Source organism: Gracilinanus agilis, chromosome 4 (genome assembly GCF_016433145.1).
Source record: "Gracilinanus agilis isolate LMUSP501 chromosome 4, AgileGrace, whole genome shotgun sequence".
Taxonomy (NCBI): domain Eukaryota; kingdom Metazoa; phylum Chordata; class Mammalia; order Didelphimorphia; family Didelphidae; genus Gracilinanus; species Gracilinanus agilis.
The window spans coordinates 107,301,982-107,319,491 of record NC_058133.1 but is presented as its reverse complement, the minus strand read 5'-3'; the positions used below and the strand labels follow the sequence as shown (position 1 = coordinate 107,319,491).

At 36.7% G+C, this 17,510-nt stretch overlaps 1 protein-coding gene across 1 annotated transcript; it reads left to right on the top strand.

The window, feature by feature from the left end:
• Positions 1 to 252: 252 nt before the first annotated feature.
• Positions 253 to 1,017, top strand: LOC123247903 (multiple inositol polyphosphate phosphatase 1-like). The gene has a single exon (XM_044676973.1). The coding sequence runs from the start codon at positions 253 to 255 to the stop codon at positions 1,015 to 1,017; it is 765 nt and encodes a 254-aa protein (XP_044532908.1).
• The last annotated feature ends 16,493 nt before the right edge of the window (positions 1,018 to 17,510 follow it).

The window sequence follows — 17,510 nt, the reverse complement described above, 5'->3', positions numbered from 1 at the left end:
GCGCTGGCGCACTGGCCATTGGCCTACGAAGACTGGATGGACGGGCAACTGGTGGACAAGGGCAGCCAAGACATGCGGCAGCTGGACACCCACCTGGCCACGTGCTTCCCCACGCTTCTCAGCCATGCTGGCCAGGCCAGCTTGCGCCTCGTTACCAGCTCCAAGCCCCGCTGCGTGGACAGCACCGCTGCGTTCGTGCGGGGCCTCTGGGTGCAGCTGCACCCGGAGTGCCCGGCGCCCAATCCCGCAGATATGGAGTGGGGACCACCTAGGGTAAATGATAAACTAATGAGGTTCTTTGATCATTGTGAAAAGTTTCTAGTGGAGGTGGAAAAGAATGATTCAGCTCTTTATCATGTAGAAGCCTTCAAAAATGGACCAGAAATGCAGAAAATTATAAAGAAAGTTGCAGCTATTTTGCAGGTGCCAGTAAGTGATTTAAATGCAGATTTAATCCAAGTTGCTTTTTTTTTTTCCTGCTCATTTGACTTGTCTATTAGAGACATTCAGTCTCCCTGGTGTGATGTCTTTGACACAGAAGATGCTAAGGTACTGGAATACCTCAATGACCTGAAGCAGTATTGGAAAAGAGGGCATGGCTATGCAATCAACAGCTGGTCCAGCTGTACCCTGTTTAACGACATATTTCGGCATTTGGATGAAGCTGTGGAACAGAGACAAAAGTCTCAGCCCGTCTCTTCTCCGGCCATCTTCCACTTTGGCCACACCGAGATGCTGCTGTCGCTGCTTTCTTTCATGGGCTATTTTAAGGACAAGGAGCCCCTGACCGCTTACAACTACAAGGAGCAAATGCACCGCCAGTTCCGGAGTGGCCACATCGTGCCCTACGTGTCCAACCTCATCTTCGTGCTGTACCATTGCGATTGGGCCCAGACACCCGCCAGGCAGTACCAGGTGCAGCTGCTGCCTTCCGTTCACTCGCTGGAGACCGTGACGGCCTATCAGGACCTGAAGGACCACTACAGGGACATCTTGCAGAGCTGCCGCACGGACTAAGAGTGCGCCATGCGCAGCATCAACATCACTTCCGACGAGCTGTGAGCTTTCGTCGGAGTCGAGGGCTTAGCCCATGACGAGAGCCCAAGTATCTGAGTTCACAGAAGCATGTAGGATTTTGCTATGAACCTGGGGGGGGGGTGTAGAAAATAATTTTGTACTGCGATAGCTCAAGGAAAGCATTCTGACAAAATCAGAATTTGTGGCCTGGGTCACGCCTGATGCTTAAAATGTTTACAAAAATGACTTCAAATTTTCATCATAATCTAGACTGGTTTGCAAATTTGATTTCAAAATGATACTTGAAAATATCAAAGTGATAACAGATTCTCTCTAGAATCAGATGCAAATAAGTCTAGGAACACTCCTCAGATTTTGCAGATATCTTCTCGTTCCTTAAGCAGAGAGAATCATCCTGGATAATGCTTTAATCAGAAAAAAATTTAAATAACTGGAATGATAACTTTCTATGGAAGATAGCTAACTTTTCTCTAATTGAGAGCCGTTAAATGTTTAAACATTTATTTTATGTCTGATTTTGACTGACAAAATTTGAAATAAGCATTGTTTGTTATTAGTATCCCTAGGGCATGTCACCCCTTTTGAAAGGAATTACTTTGTGACTTAAGAGTTAGTCCTTCCATTCCTGTCATAACTAGTTTTACATTAAGAATCATGGAGGAAGAGGGCTGTTAGCATCAACTCAGAATCAGGCTCCTCAAGCCTTTGATTAGCTTTTTGGCTTCTGTTCTCTGTTGTATACCTCTCAAAAAAAGTATTTATCATTGTATTATCATCATTATTCTCAGTTTATTTTAAATTAAGGTTTGACCCTGCCTAGCCAAACTATTTTCATTTGAATTAGCATTGGGATTATAGTTCCATGCTAAGTTACTGTGAAGGCATTTGTATTTGTAATAATGATGATGAGGATTATAACACCAAGAATGACTTAAACACCATGTGAACCTAAATTAGATTTCATTTTCTGCTGTCTGAGTGCCAATGTTCTTCTCCTTTGGTATGTGCACTGAATGGAGACTAAGAGGAAGATAATGAGGAAGTGATGAAGTATGAGAGATTCAGGTGCCACACCATTATGGTGTAATATTAACAGTTTTTTAAAAAATTACAATAGAGATAGCCTTCAAAGGAGAAACAACTTTTTATGAACATTTTGTTAGCCTTATTGGATTGGGTATAGAAAACCATACTTAACTTAAATCATCACTTAGTTAAAACCTCATTTTTGTGAGAGAGGGTACAATCAAAAGAAATTCATATTGCAGATAAGCATGAATTCCTTCCCCGAAGTTTGCCCTTCTAGACAAGAGGTGTCTAGAGTGCTGGCCCCAGAGCTTCCTAAGACCTGGGCTCAAGTCTGTTCCTGGATCCTTGTCTGAGGGCAAGTGTTGATGGAGCACTTGCTGTGTGCCAGACAAGCATAGGATGAAAGAAGCCCTCCTTACAGTGAACTTCCATTCTCATGGGAAGATAGGTTAAAAAAAGAGTTGTGGATCAGCCTTCATGAAAGGCATCTCCAACTAGGTCTTCCAGACCTACTCCAGGGAAACGAAAACTCTTGTGTCTCATCCAGACCCCATGTCACCTGTTAGAGCACGCTTATGATCTCTACTCTGTGTTGGCCATGCTCAGATTACCTGTAGGGGAAGAATAACCATTGTGAAACGTAGTGAGTTTATGAGTTGAGACAGCTTTGTGTGTGTAGAACATCTCCTTGGCCCTCCCCACGAGCATCCTAAGTCCAGGCACTTCCAGGTCTGCCTCTCAGAGCTGTACATTTATCCTAATGTTTAGGGACATTCAGGATCTGGGAGTTGGGGCTCCTGAGGCTGTGGGGCATCCTGGGTCATCAAGAAATCAATTGGTTCCTCATTAAAGCCAGGTAGCACAACGGTCAAGTCAAAAATGTTTTCTGATTTTCCCCAGTTGATGAAACCTTCTGCTCCTGGAGCATTCCCTTCAAAGGGAGTTTGCCTAGATAGGACTTCAAGTGCTTCTGCTTCTGCTCCTGCTTTTACTTTTATGTCTTTGTGGCTAACAGCACCTCTAAAAATGGGCCCTCATGAGAGCTGAGTTTTATTCACTGGCCACTAACAGCCTTTTTTAAAAAAGTTAGTTTCAGAGGAAAATATTATATTTTCTAAGGTTCCAAAGAAAGAATATTCTAGAATGATTCTGTTGAAGCCTCTCAGTGGTACAGAAAGCATTACACCTAGAGTGGGAGGCCTGAGGTGTGGGGTCCAACTGACCCTGGCCTCTGGGATCCCAGGCAGGGTCCAAGTTCTTCTCAGAGCCTCAGTATTCTGAGATGTTGATGGGGCATTCTACCATCTGCCACCTCCTCTGTGGGTTGTTAAGGGCTGTAGGAAAGTGAGTGGTTGTGGTGGTTATTGTTGATGAGCAGCTGTACTTCCAGATTGTGGAGATTGGCTTTGGAAATGGTGAATGGAAGAGGTCCCAAGCAGAACCTTTCCAGACATTATCTGAAGCTTTTCTGAAGGATGAGGATTATCCAGAAATATTCATGACCTACGGGAAAACAGCCCCCTTCATCTCATGTGCCATTCTGTAATAAGGAGGAATGATTAGAAATCCAAATAAATTTTGTACTCGCTAGTATGTTTAATCAGGGAGAAAAATGATATGAATATAATTTTGTTTCCAAATAGTTGAACAGCTCAGGATCCAGTGCAGTATTATATGATAAAAACAGAAGATCTGTGCTTTTCCTAAAATCTTTGGACCAAGTGTGACCTTGGGTCTTTATACCAACTTTGACTAGATGGGATGACTTTGGAATATTACTAACCCTTTAAAGCGAATTTAGAAATACTCACTTAAGAAAATGGACAAAAAAAAATTTGCCATTTTTGTGTACAAGTTCTTTGTCCTTAGGGTCCAGTAGGACCAACATAGCATGCTTGCATTCATTAGCCCCCAAAATCCTTGGTGGGGCAACAATTAGATGGCCATTGTCACTGAAGCCTCTCCTATTCTAGGAAACTTGGGGGATTCTTGGCTGTGGTGCTATTTCTCCTTCCTTTCAGAAATGACTGAAGCTAAAATATTTTTTGGTGAAATTTAATGACGATAAATAAAAGTGATCTCTGGGCTTATCAGAAGCCTGCCATTTATTCACTGTGTTGCGAGTGACTGAGTGTGACTATACATACTCATCATTGTGCTTTTGGAAATGCTGTTGAGATTATCCATCGACATCCTCTAATCATTTCTTCACATCTCTGTCTAGTGCAAGACTTTGAAATGAGCCGGAGTCATAGACAATGAATACAGTGTACTGTTTACCAAAATAGCAAAGCTTGGGGTGTCTCATGTTTTATACTTTGAATTTGCTGTGCAGTAACAATCATTTGACGTTTACTTTGTGTTTAAGCTTTAAGTTTAGCCTTACAAATAAAATGGAAGTATGTGTGTTTAGAGCAATTTGGTATTTGGAACTTTGTACAAGTCCAAATCACCTTAAAGTCCTGGAAAGTTCTAGAGCACTTGATAGTATTTATATGTGATTTGTGTGACTGGAATTTATAGTCTTTAAGCCTGAAAATAAAGACTCATGTTGGACCACCAAAAAAAAAAACCCACCAAAAACTAGGGGTAATGTATTTAAGGATACTCTACTTGCCTATAGAAACTAAATCCACAATGTCTAATCACCAAGCCCTCCCTTCCACCAGGACCCAAAGGAAATTCAGGGAAGGGGAGGGATGGAGATGGGAGATCAGGGAGAGGTCCAGAGAAATGAGATAGGTCCAAATTTCCCCAAGACAAATAAGCACAGGCCAACACTGAAGCAATTAGGCCAAAGCCAATAGGTTAAGCCAAAGCAAAAGCCTCCAGCCACAGTGAAAGCCAGAAGGCAAAAGCCTCATCAGTTGGAACTTCACCTCTATAGTTTCAAGTTCTAACTGACTTTCTGAAGATTCTAAGATGTTTAACTAACTTTTTGTGACCGTTAGAAATTACAGAAGCAAAAAGTTTCTGTTAGCCACCTTGCATTACAGATCGCATTATTTTATTCCCCACCTCTGCATTTATTAAAAATGTAATGGATGAGATATCAGAAGTGATTTTCACTATTGTAGTCCTTGTCTCCACATTGCAATGGATAGGACATATAAAGACATGCCTTTTATGACTGTTATAGTCTCATACCAGAAGAGGGAGGTTTCCCAAGGGGCTTGGTTACCCTGTGATGGGTTACAATCTCGTCTGGGATGTGGGAAGGTTTTCCCAGGGGGCTTTGAAACCCCTAGATAATTTTTGTATTTGTAACTCTTCAGCTTACTCTATACTTCCACCAGAATGATCTAGATGCTTGGTGACATTTTAGACCACCAAATTTTTCATCAGCAGTACAGAGATTTGTTTTTTTCCCCCTCTCCTCTGAACAGGAGATGATGGCAATAATAGACTTTGTTAGAAATATCTTCGCCAAGGTTGAAAGATTGGCTAGATCTAGAGAACTTGTGACAAGTATCTATTAGCTTCTAAGGTTTTAAAATGTCACACAGCAAATGGCCACAGCAACTCATGTGAATCATAATGATAACAGGTTTGTTTGCTATTGTCTTTAGATGGGCTCTTGTGATTTGGGGGATTTTGGTACTTTTTTGAATGTGCATTAGCTGCTGACCTACTATTTTATAAAGGTGTTACTTGGTGAAAATTATGTGCACTCAAATTGTGGATTATGGCCAGGTTTAAAAAGAAATTCATCATATTTTTCAGTGAAAAAACATTTGTATTGTGCCCCTCCTTGGCTAACACAGTGTGTCGCTGATTGAGAACTATATATTTTTGATGTTTTTTCAAATTTTATCATTGTTTTTACTTGTATGTGCAATAGAGTATTTGAGTTTTCTTTTTTCTTTCATTTTTTGTACTTGAAGTACATGTTACCAGTATTAATGGTTTTTTGATTTTGTACTAGGTTAAATTTAAAATGTCCATTAGCCCTAGTGTCAATGCCTACCCAAAAGCTTTAGACTATGGAAACCTACTATTAATTGCTAATATTATGTGACTTTGATTAATGATTGTGCCTGATTCCAAGAGAAGGGATCACAAAAGAGCTACTGCACAGTGCTGAGGAGCACTAAGTTAGCCTTCACAGTGCCTAGGAGCACAAAGTCAAGGAGACCAAACAATTCCAGTGGGATTTATGAAATTCTGTGCTGAGACAGGGGACTTGAACTTATATTGGGGTTCGAGGAAGTGGCTATTTGCAAAGTCAGACAAAAGATTCCCTCGTGATAGATCCAGACTTCTAAGTACCTCAGTTTGGCTTCCATTTTGGCTTCCCTATCCCTGAGAGCAAAGGTAAAATCAGATCATGGAAAGCTATTTCCCTTTCCCTTCAAAAATCTAGTCTGTTTTCTATTTCTTTTCTAGTATGGCAATTTTCTTTGGTCATGGCTGCTGATTAGGTAAGTGCAAAATTGCTACTATAGGCTTGTGGGACATAAATCACTTTAATTGTGCCCTGATTCTACCTGATATGGGTTTATTCTTCCTTACTTAGAATTTTTACACCTGAGACTTTTATATTTAATGTTTCATTCAGAAGTTACTTTTCTCTCTTTTATTTCATTTTAAAAAATATTTTTGATTTTCTTTTGCTAGTTGATTCATATACCTCATAACTCAGCCATATATCCCAGGATGATTCATGTGTTAGCCAATATCCTTCTCAGGGGGGATTCTGTTATTGTCATAAAATTCTATATTTATAGAAATTTTTCTTGTTTGAGAGTAATTTTAGGATAATAAACTTGCTTCCTACCTGAATCAAGAAAGGGAACTGTTTGGAGAATGCTCCAAGAAGAAACATGAAGAAATCATACACTGCACCAAAAGATCCAGACTGAACTTTGAGATAAAATGCATTTGAACTGTGCAGGGTTGAATTGCTTTTATTTTGAATATACACTTTTATTCCAAAAGGGACTATCCCCTAATTGGCTTTTCATCAATGCACCTACCTATCATTGGTTTTGCTCTCTTTCTCTTTTATTTACCTCTTATCCACAAATTATTGTAATTTCCCTTTAAAATAGCAATATTTTATGTTCCTCTGGTTAAAGACAGTTAGAGATATAAGTTGGTTATTCGTAATGATTCATTGAGGAAACTAGGCATATAAATCGGGGAGATTTCTACATGCTTGTTTTCCAATGGAATTACAAGAGGGATTGTATAATTAGAATTCTGCTCCCCAGAACTCCCCTGCACAGCAACCCATGTTCCTTCTCACATTATGTGCTAACATAGGGAGGATATATTTTGATATAGCTCTACCCCTCACACTCTTATCCCCTGATCATGACTGGGGAAGCTGGCTTTACTTAGGCTTTTACTTTTGTCCTTTTATTTCTTTTACTTCAAATGATTATTAATAAATCTTAAAAAATATAATACTTGGAGTTATTGGATATAAATTTGAATTTTACAAAACTTAAACAATTAGAAAAAGAACAAATAAAAATTCCCAGATAAAACTAAATTGAAATTCTAAAAATTAAAGGAGAAATTAATAAAATTTAAAGTAAAGGAACTATTAAACTAATAAATAAGACTAGGAGCTGGTACTTTTAAAAAAACAAATTAAAATAAAGTACTGGTTAATCTAATAAAAAAAGAAAGAAGAAAATTCAATTAACATCATAAAAGATGAAATGGGTGATCTCATCTCTAATGACAAGGAAATTAAGGTAATCATTAAGAACTATTTTGCTCAATTATATGGCAATAAATATCACAGTCAAGGTCAAATGAGTGAATATTTATAAAAATATAAATTGCCTAGATTAACAAAAGAGGAAATAGAATACTTAAATTTTCCCACCTCAGAAAAATAAATTGAACAAGCCATCAAGTAACTTCCTAAGAAAAAATCCCCAGGGCCAGATGGATTCACAAATGAATTCTATCAAACATTTAAAGAACAACTAATTGTAATACTATACAAACTATTTGACAAAATAAGCAATTTGGACTCTTACCAAATTCCTTTCATGACACAAATATGGTACTAATCCCAAAGCCAGGTAGATCAAAAACAGAGAAAGAAAACTACAGAACAATCTCCTTAATGAACACAGATGTAAACATCTTTTTTAGAATACTAGCAAAAAGACTACAGCAAGTGATCATGAGGATTATTCACTTCAATCAGGTGGGATTTATACCAGGAATTCAAGTATACTTTAACATTAGGAAAAACATGCACATAATTGACCATATCAACAGTCAAATCAACAGAAATCACATGATTATCTCAATAGTTGCAGAAAAAGCCTTTGACACAATACAACACTCATTCCTATTGAAAATACTAGAAAGTATAGGAATAGAAGGGCAGTTCCTCAAAATAACAAATATATATATATATATATACACATATATATTTATACATATATATATGTAAAATAACAAAATAACAAACAATATATACTTAAAACCTTCAGCAATATCATCTGCAATGGGAACAAGTTAGAAGCCTCCCCAATAAGATCAGGATGACCTTTATCAGCTCTATTATTTAATATTGTTCTAGAAACTAGCAATTAGAGAAGCACTAACAATTAGAGAAGAAAAATAAATTGAAGGGATTAAAGTAAGCAATGAGGAGGTTAAACTATCACTCTTTACAGATGATATGATGGTCTACTTAATGAATCCCCAAATATCAACTAAAAGACTAGAGGAAATAACTAACAACTTTAGAAAAGTTGCAGGATACAAGACAAACCCACATAAATCATCAGCATTTCTATATATTTCCAACAAAACTCAGCAGCAGGAGTTAGAGAAACTCCATTTAAAATCACTCTAGACAACATAAAATATTTAAGAATCAATCTGCCAAGACAAATACAAGAATTATATGAACACAATTACAAAACACTTTCTGCACAATTAAAAATAGATCTAGCTAATTGGAAAAACATTAATTGCTCATGAGTAGGATGAGCTAATATAATAAAAATAATAATCCTACTCAAATTAATTTACTTATTCAGTGCCATACCTATGAAACTACCAAAAACTTTTTTATAGAATTAGGAAAAATCATAACAAAGTTCATCCGGAAAAAAAAAAGATCAAGAATGTCAAGGGAACTAATGAAAAAAAATGTGAAGAATGAAGGCCTAGCAGTACCAGATCTTAAACTATAATATAAAGCAGTGGTCATCAAAACAATATGGTACTGGCTACGAGACAGAAGGGTGGATCAGTGGAATAGACTAGAGGTAAATGACCTCATCAAGCTAGTGTTCGATAAACCCAAAGACCCCAGATTTTGGGCCAAGAACTCACTATTTTTAAAAAGTACTTGTAAAATTGGAAAACAGTATGGGAGAGATTAGGTTTAGATCAGCATCTTACACCCTATACCCAGATGACTTTTGTAAAGATGGGGACAGATTTGCAATGATGTAACAGCAGGCACAGAGCCCATGGCTGTAAATTCAAATTTCTAGTAGGGGGAGGGGAGTGAGTAGATGGAATTCTACTTCCTCCCCCTTTGGCAGTTAGAAGGCTCTGACAACTGACCTAAGAGAATTGCCTCTGTACCAGTAATGACTGCTCTCTGACTTCACTACATTGCAGAGAAGCTTTGGTAGAAGATACTTACTGAGAGATCCCTGTATGGATGTTATCAATTGTGTTAGCTGCCTCTCTCAGCTTCCCATCTTTGGGTTATCTATAAATGTAATAAGCACACCTACTACATTTTCATCCAAGTTGGTTTTTTAAAAAAAGGTGGTAACTGGGTGGTTTGGTGAATTGAGAGCCAGACTTAAAGAGAGACAGGAAGTCCTGGGTGCAAATCTAGACTCAGACACTTCCTCGCTGCGTGACCCTGGGCAAATTACTTAACCCACATTGCCTACTCCTTTTTGCTCTTTTGCTTTAGAACCAATACAAAATAGTTAAAAAAGAAAAAAGTAAATGCAATTGGGACACTCTCCTAGATACCTCTTTCCAAGCTGACCCAGCCCCAATCTACTTAACTGTATTGTAGTGTAGCCCATCCCTCTCCATCTTGTCCTGTCCACAAGGGTAACATGAGGGACTTTGTCAAATGCTTTGCAGGTCTTGATAAATTATACTCATTGCATTCCCCTCATTTGTCAAAAGAAGGGAATGAGGTTATTCTGACATGACCTGTTCTTGAGGAAAGCATGCTGACTCACTCACTGTTCATTATAAGGGCACATATTATAACAAAGGATAGTGGCTCTCAAAGTTTTTGGTCTCACAATTCCTTTACACTCTTAAAAGCTACTGAGGATCCCAACCCCAACATGAGCTGTTCATTTTGGTTCTAGCTATTGATTTTTATCCTAAAAGAAATTAAAATGTTTTAGCATAATCATGAAAAGTTTTGACCTTGTAGGTATGAAGGTCCCCAAAAGTGGGGATGGAATTGAAATATGAAAAGTCAGGAATAGGGATGGAAGGAGAATGAACACAAGCCTGGGTCCCTCTGCAAAATGGTGGCTCAAAGAGGAACTTATCAATGGGAGAAGTGGATTATATCTCACAGTGGGATGTTTCATGTTAAGAAAGTTATAGGGATGGGTGGTTGTTCCAGGAGGACGAGGTCTCAGGCTCTGAGGAAAGTTTCAGAGTATGGCAGAATGTTTTTGCTGGAGGTGGAGTTGTCAACACCTCCAACCATTCTGGAGAGCACTTTGGAATTATACCTAAAGGGCTCCAAAAATTGTGCATACCTTTGATCCAGAAATCCTACTACTACATCTATATCCCAAAGAGATTTTTATTAAAAGCAAAGGGGATAGATTGGTGCCTCATTGGACTGAGGATCAGACCTGGAGATGAGAGGTCCTGAGTTCAAATCTGGACTCACATACCTAATACCTGTATGAACCTGGGGAAGTCACTTAACTCTCACTACCTAGTCCTTGCCTCTCCTCAGTCCTGGAACTGAAACATAGTATAGATTCTAAGATGGAAGTTAAAAGGTTTTTTTTTAAGTTTTTAAGTAAAGGAAAAGGGCCACATGTAGAAAAATATTTATAGCAGCTCTTTTGCTGTTCTAATTCAAGGAATTAGAAATTGAGGCATCAATTGGGGAATGACTGAACAAGCTGTATGTGTGCTATAAATAATGATGAGCAGTATAATTTCAGAAAAAGCTGAACAGACCTATGTGAACTGATGCAGAGTGAAATAAGCAGAACCAGAAGAACAATGTACCCAGTAACAGCAATATTGTTCAATGATCAGCTGTGAATGACTTAACTATTCCAAGAGATACAAAGATCCAAGACAATTCCAAGGAATTTATGTTGGAAACTGCCATACATCTCCAGAGAAAGAACTCTTGGAGTCTGAATGTACATTGAAGCATACTATTTTTACTTTAGAAATTTTTTTTGTCTATTTTCTTTCATAACAAGACTAATATGGAAATGTTTTACATGGCTAGATATGTATATTTTATATCAAATTGCTTGCCTTAACAATGAGGAGAAAGAGGAAAGAGAGAGGGAGGAAATTTGAAACTCAATTTTTTTTCAAAGAGTCTTTAAAATTGTTTTTACATGTAACTGGAAAAAATATAAAAAGTTTACAAGTTACAGTGAAGTAAAAAAACTGTTTTTGAAGTCTAGGGAACAAACAAAGGGCACAGAGTAGATGAAGAAATGGAGGAGGAGGCAAAATTTGAAATGTGTGCATTATAGCTTTTTGGAGATATAAAGGTTCAGTGTAGCTACCATTTTACTAGGCAAAAAAAACAAGTCAACCCTAATATAGGGAAAATATTGTTTCATCTTAAAAGATGATTTATTTACATGCTTTGATATGTGGCTTTTAATAACCCCAGGCAAGGTGACATTTCACAGAATTTAGAATTAGAAACCTAGTCCTGAGGTGCTTAACCTTTTTGGTGACATGGGTTCCTTGGGTACTTTAATGAAACCTATGGACTGCTTCTCAGAATCATGTTTGTTTGTTTGTTTTTTTCAAACCCTTACCTTCAATCTTAGAATAAATTCTATGATAGGCAGTGTCTGAGTTCACATTTGAATCCAGAACCTCCTGTCTTTCCACTTGGCTTTCAATCCACTGAACCACCTAGCTGCCCCTGAACTTCTATGATCAAAACTATTTATAACATTTCTCTTTGTGGTGGCAAAGAACTGGAAATTAAGGGGATGTTCATTAATTGGGGAATGGCTGAACAAGTTGTTGCCTCTGACTGTGAGAAATGATGGACAGATTAACTTAAAAAAATTGAAAGACCTACGTGAAATTATGAGAAGTGAAATGAGTAGAAACAAAAGAACATTATATTCAGCTATAGAATTAGTGTTTGAAGGGGAAGTTGTGAATGTCTACCTCCAGAGAAAGAATCAATAGAAACACAAAAGACATAATTCATTTTTTCAAGTATTATGATATGCCCACTTCAATTTTGAATGAGGAAAGGAGATCCAGGCTTTAAATTAAAATAAAACAAACAAAAATTTTAAATGCATAAATTTAAAATATTTTAAATACATAAAATACAAAATATTACAAAGCAAACAGTAGGCTAATGAAAATAAAGATGTACAGAAATTATTACCCTACCTAAATTTACAGAACTCCTGACGTCTATCCATTGACCTATTGAGGGAGGAGAAGGTCATGTGTTTAACCCCTAAATTGAAGATCTAGTTCCATTCCATTGTTTCATAGATGAGGAAATCAAGCCCAAGAATTGTGAACTTGCCCAAGGTCCAATAGATAATAAGTTGCAAAGAATTTGAATTTTTTTCTAGGTCCTCTGACTGCAATTTCTCTACTCTGAAAAATATCTCACCAATACTTAAGCCATTTTTAATGACCCTAAACCTAATGCTTTATCCTATAGAAAGAAATGATAGCCAAACTAACAGAAATCATGATTATCTCAATAGATTCAGAAAAAGCCTTTGACAAAGTTCAACACCCATTAAAAACACTAGAAAATGTATGAATAAAAGGGCCTTTCCTCAAAATAATAAACAGTATTTATTTAAAACCACCAGCAAGGTACTTCGAAAAAACAGATAAAATAGACAAAGTACTAGTCAATCTAATAAAAAAAAGGAAAGAAGAAAACCAAATTGACAGTATCAAAGATGAAAAGGGAGACCTCACCTCTAATGAAGAGGAAATTAAGGCAATCATTAAAAACTATTTTGCCCAATTATATGGCAATAAATATAACAATTTAGGAGATATGGATGAATATTTGCAAAAATATAAACTGCCTAGATTAACAGCAGAAGAAATAGAATACCTAAATAATCCCATATCAGAAAAAGAAATTGAACAAGCCATCAAAGAATTCCCTAAGAAAAAATCACCAGGGCCTGATGGATTCACAGGTGAATTCTATCAGACATTCAAAGAGCAACTAATCCCAATACTATACAAATTATTTGATATGATAAGCAAAGAAGGAGTCCTACCAAATTCCTTTTATGACACAAATATGGTACTGATTCCAAAGCCAGGGAGACCAAAAACAGAGAAAGAAAACTACAGACCAATCTCCCTAATGAACATAGATGCAAAAATCTTAAATAGAATACTAGCAAAGAGACTCCAGCAAGTAATTAAGAAGATCATCCACCATGATCAGGTGGGATTTATACCAGGAATGCAAGGTTGGTTCAACATTAGGAAAACCATCCACATAATTGACCATATCAACAGTCTAACAAACAAAAATCACATGATTATCTCAATAGATGCTGAAAAAGCCTTTGACAAAATACAGCATCCATTCCTATTGAAAACACTGAAAAGTATAGGAATAGAAGGACCTTTCCTAAAAACAATAAACAGTATATACCTAAAACCATCAACAAACATCATATGCAATGAGGATAAATTAGAAGCCTTCCCAATAAGATCAGGAGTGAAACAAGGATGCCCATTATCAACTCTATTATTTAACATTGTACTAGAAACACTAGCAGATGCAATTAGAGAAGAAAAAGAAATTGAAGGTATCAAAGTGGGCAAGGAGGAGACTAAGCTATCACTCTTTGCAGATGATATGATGGTCTACTTAAAAAATCCTAGAGAATCAACTAAGAAGCTTGTAGAAATAATCAACAACTTTAGCAAAGTTGCAGGATACAAAATAAATGCACATAAATCATCAGCATTTCTATACATTTCCAACACACTAGAGCAGCAAGAAGTAGAAAGAGAAACACCATTCAAAATCACCCTAGACAATATAAAATACCTAGGAATATACCTACCAAAACAAACACAGCAATTATATGAAAACAACTACAAAACACTTTCCAAACAAATAAAACTGGATCTAAACAATTGGAAAGCCATTGATTGCTCATGGGTAGGATGAGCTAACATAATAAAAATGACAATTCTACCCAAATTAATTTACCTATTTAGTGCCATACCTATCAAGCTACCAAAAAACTTCTTTACTGAATTAGAAAAAACTATAACAAATTTCATCTGGAAGAACAAAAGATCAAGAATATCAAGGGAAATAATGAAAAAAAATGTGAAGGAAGGGGGCCTAGCAGTACCAGATATTAAACTATACTATAAAGCAGCAGTCATAAAAACAATATGGTACTGGCTAAGAGAGAGGAGGATCAGTGGAATAGACTTGGAGTAAATGACATCAGCAAGACAGTGTATGATAAACCCAAAGAGCCCAACTTTTGGGACATGAATCCACTATTTGACAAAAACTGCTGGGAAATTTGGAAAACAATATGGGAGAGATTAGGTCTAGATCAACATCTTACACCCTACACCAAGATAAATTCAGAATGGGTGAATGACTTGAATATAAAGAGGGACACTATAAATAAGTTAAGTGAACACAGAATAGTATACTTGTCAGATCTCTGGGAAAGGAAAGACTTTAAAACCAAGCAAGAGTTAGAAAAAATTAGAAAATGTAAATTAAATGGTTTTGATTATATTAAACTAAAAAGCTTTTGTACAAACAAAAACAATGTAGTCAAAATCAGAAGGGAAACAACAAATTGGGAAAAAATCTTTATAACGAAAAACTCTGACAAGGGTCTGATTACTCAAATATACAAGGAGTTAAAGCAATTGTATAAAAAATCAAGCCATTCCCCAATTGATAAATGGGCAAGAGACATGAATAGGCAATTTTCAGGTAAAGAAATCAAAAGTATCAATAAGTACATGAGAAAGAGTTCTCTAATAATTAGAGAAATGCAAATCAAAACAACTCTAAGGTATCACCTCACACCTAGCCGATTGGATAAAATGAAAGAAGGGGAGAGCAATGAATGTTGGAGGGGATGTGGCAAAACTGGGACATTAATGCATTGCTGGTGGAGCTGTGAACTGATCCAGCCATTCTGGGTGGCAATTTGGAATCATGCTCAAAGGGTTATAAAAGAATGCCTGCCCTTTGATCCAGCCATACCATTGTTGGGTTTGTACCCCAAAGAGATCATAGATAAACAGACTTGTACGAAAATATTTATAGCTGTGCTTTTTGTGGTGGCAACAAATTGGAAAAGGAGGGGATGTCCTTCAATTGGGGAATGGCTGAACAAACTGTGGTATATGCGGGTGATGGAATACTATTGTGCTAAAAGGAATAATAAACTGGAGGAGTTCCAGGCGAACTGGAGAGACCTCCAGGAACAGATGCAGAGCGAAAGGAGCAGAGCCAGAAGAACATTGTACACAGAGACTGATATACTGTGGTAAAATCGAATGTAATGGACTTCTGTACCAGCAGCAATGCAATGACCCAGGACACCTCTGAGGGATTTATGGTAAAGAATGCAACCTACATTCAGAGGAAGAACTGTAGGAGAGGAAACATATAAGAAAAACAACTGCTTGAACACATGGGTCGGGGTGGACATGATTGGGGATGTGGCCTCGAAACTACCACACTAATGCAACCACCAACAATTTGGAAATAGGTCTTGATCAAGGACACATGACAAAGCCAGTGGAAATGTGCATTGGCCATGGGTGGGGGGAGTGCGGGGGGCGAAGGGGAAAGTAGGAGCATGAATCATGTAACCATGTTAAAAATGATTATTAATAAATGTTTAAATTAAAAAAAAATAAAATAAAACCACCAGCAAGTATAATCTGAAATAGGGATAAGTTAGGAGCCTTCCAAATAAGATCAAGAGTGAAGCAAGGATGCACATTATCACCACTATTATTTAATATTGCATTAGAAATGCTAGCTTATATCAATTTGAGGGAAACAATAAGAAATCGAAGGGATTCAAGTAAGCAGTGAGGAAGCTAAACTATCCCTCTTTGCAGATGAACCCAAGAAAATCAACTAAAAAGCTAGATGAAAGAATAATTTTAGCAAAGTTGTGGGATACAAAATAAATTCACATGAATCATCATTTTTTTAAATTTCCAATAAAAATCAGCAGCAAGAGTTAGAATGAGAAACTCCATTTAAATACATTCTAGGTAATATAACATATTTGGGAATCTATTTGCCAAGACAAACTCGGGAATTATATAAACACAATCACAAAACACTTTTCACACAAATAAAACTAGATATAAACAATTGGAAAAACATGAATTGTACATGGGTAGGACATGCTAATATAATAAAAATGACAATCCTACCTAATATAAATTACTTATTCAGTGCCATACCTATCAAACTACCAAAAAACTTTTTCATAGAATTAAAAAAATGTATAAAAAAGTTCATTTGGAAGAAGAGAAGATCAAGAATATCATGGGAGCTACTGAAAAAAAATGTGAAGGATAGAAGCATAACAATAACAAATCTTAAACTGTACTATAAAGATTGTGATCATCAAAACAATATGTTAATGGCTACAAGATAGAAGGGTGGATCAATGGAATTTACTTAGGGTAAATGACATCAGCAAGATAGTGAATGATAAACCCAAAGATCCCAGCTTTGGGGACAAGAACCCACTATTTGACAAAAACTCCTGAGAAAATTGGAAAACAGTATGGGAGCGACTAAGTTTAGATCAAAATCTCACACCCTATACCAAAAGAAATTCAGAATGGGTAAATGACATATATAAAGAGGGAAATTTTAAGTATATTAGGGGAACATAAAATAGTACACCTGTCAGATATATGGGAAAGTAAAGTATTTAAGACCAAGCAAAAGATAGAGAACATTACAAAAATGTAAAATGAATAATTTTGATTACATTAAATTAAAAAGGGTTTGTACAAACAAAGCCAATGCAACCAAAATTGGAAGGAAACAACAAATTTGGCGGAAAATCTACTTTGCTGTAAGGAATGATGAACTGGAGGATTTTTTTTTTTATTTTTTATTTTTTTTTTATTTATTTTTTTTTACATTTATTAATATTCATTTTTAACATGGTTACATGATTCATGCTCCTCCTTTCCCCTTCAACCCCCCCCCCCGC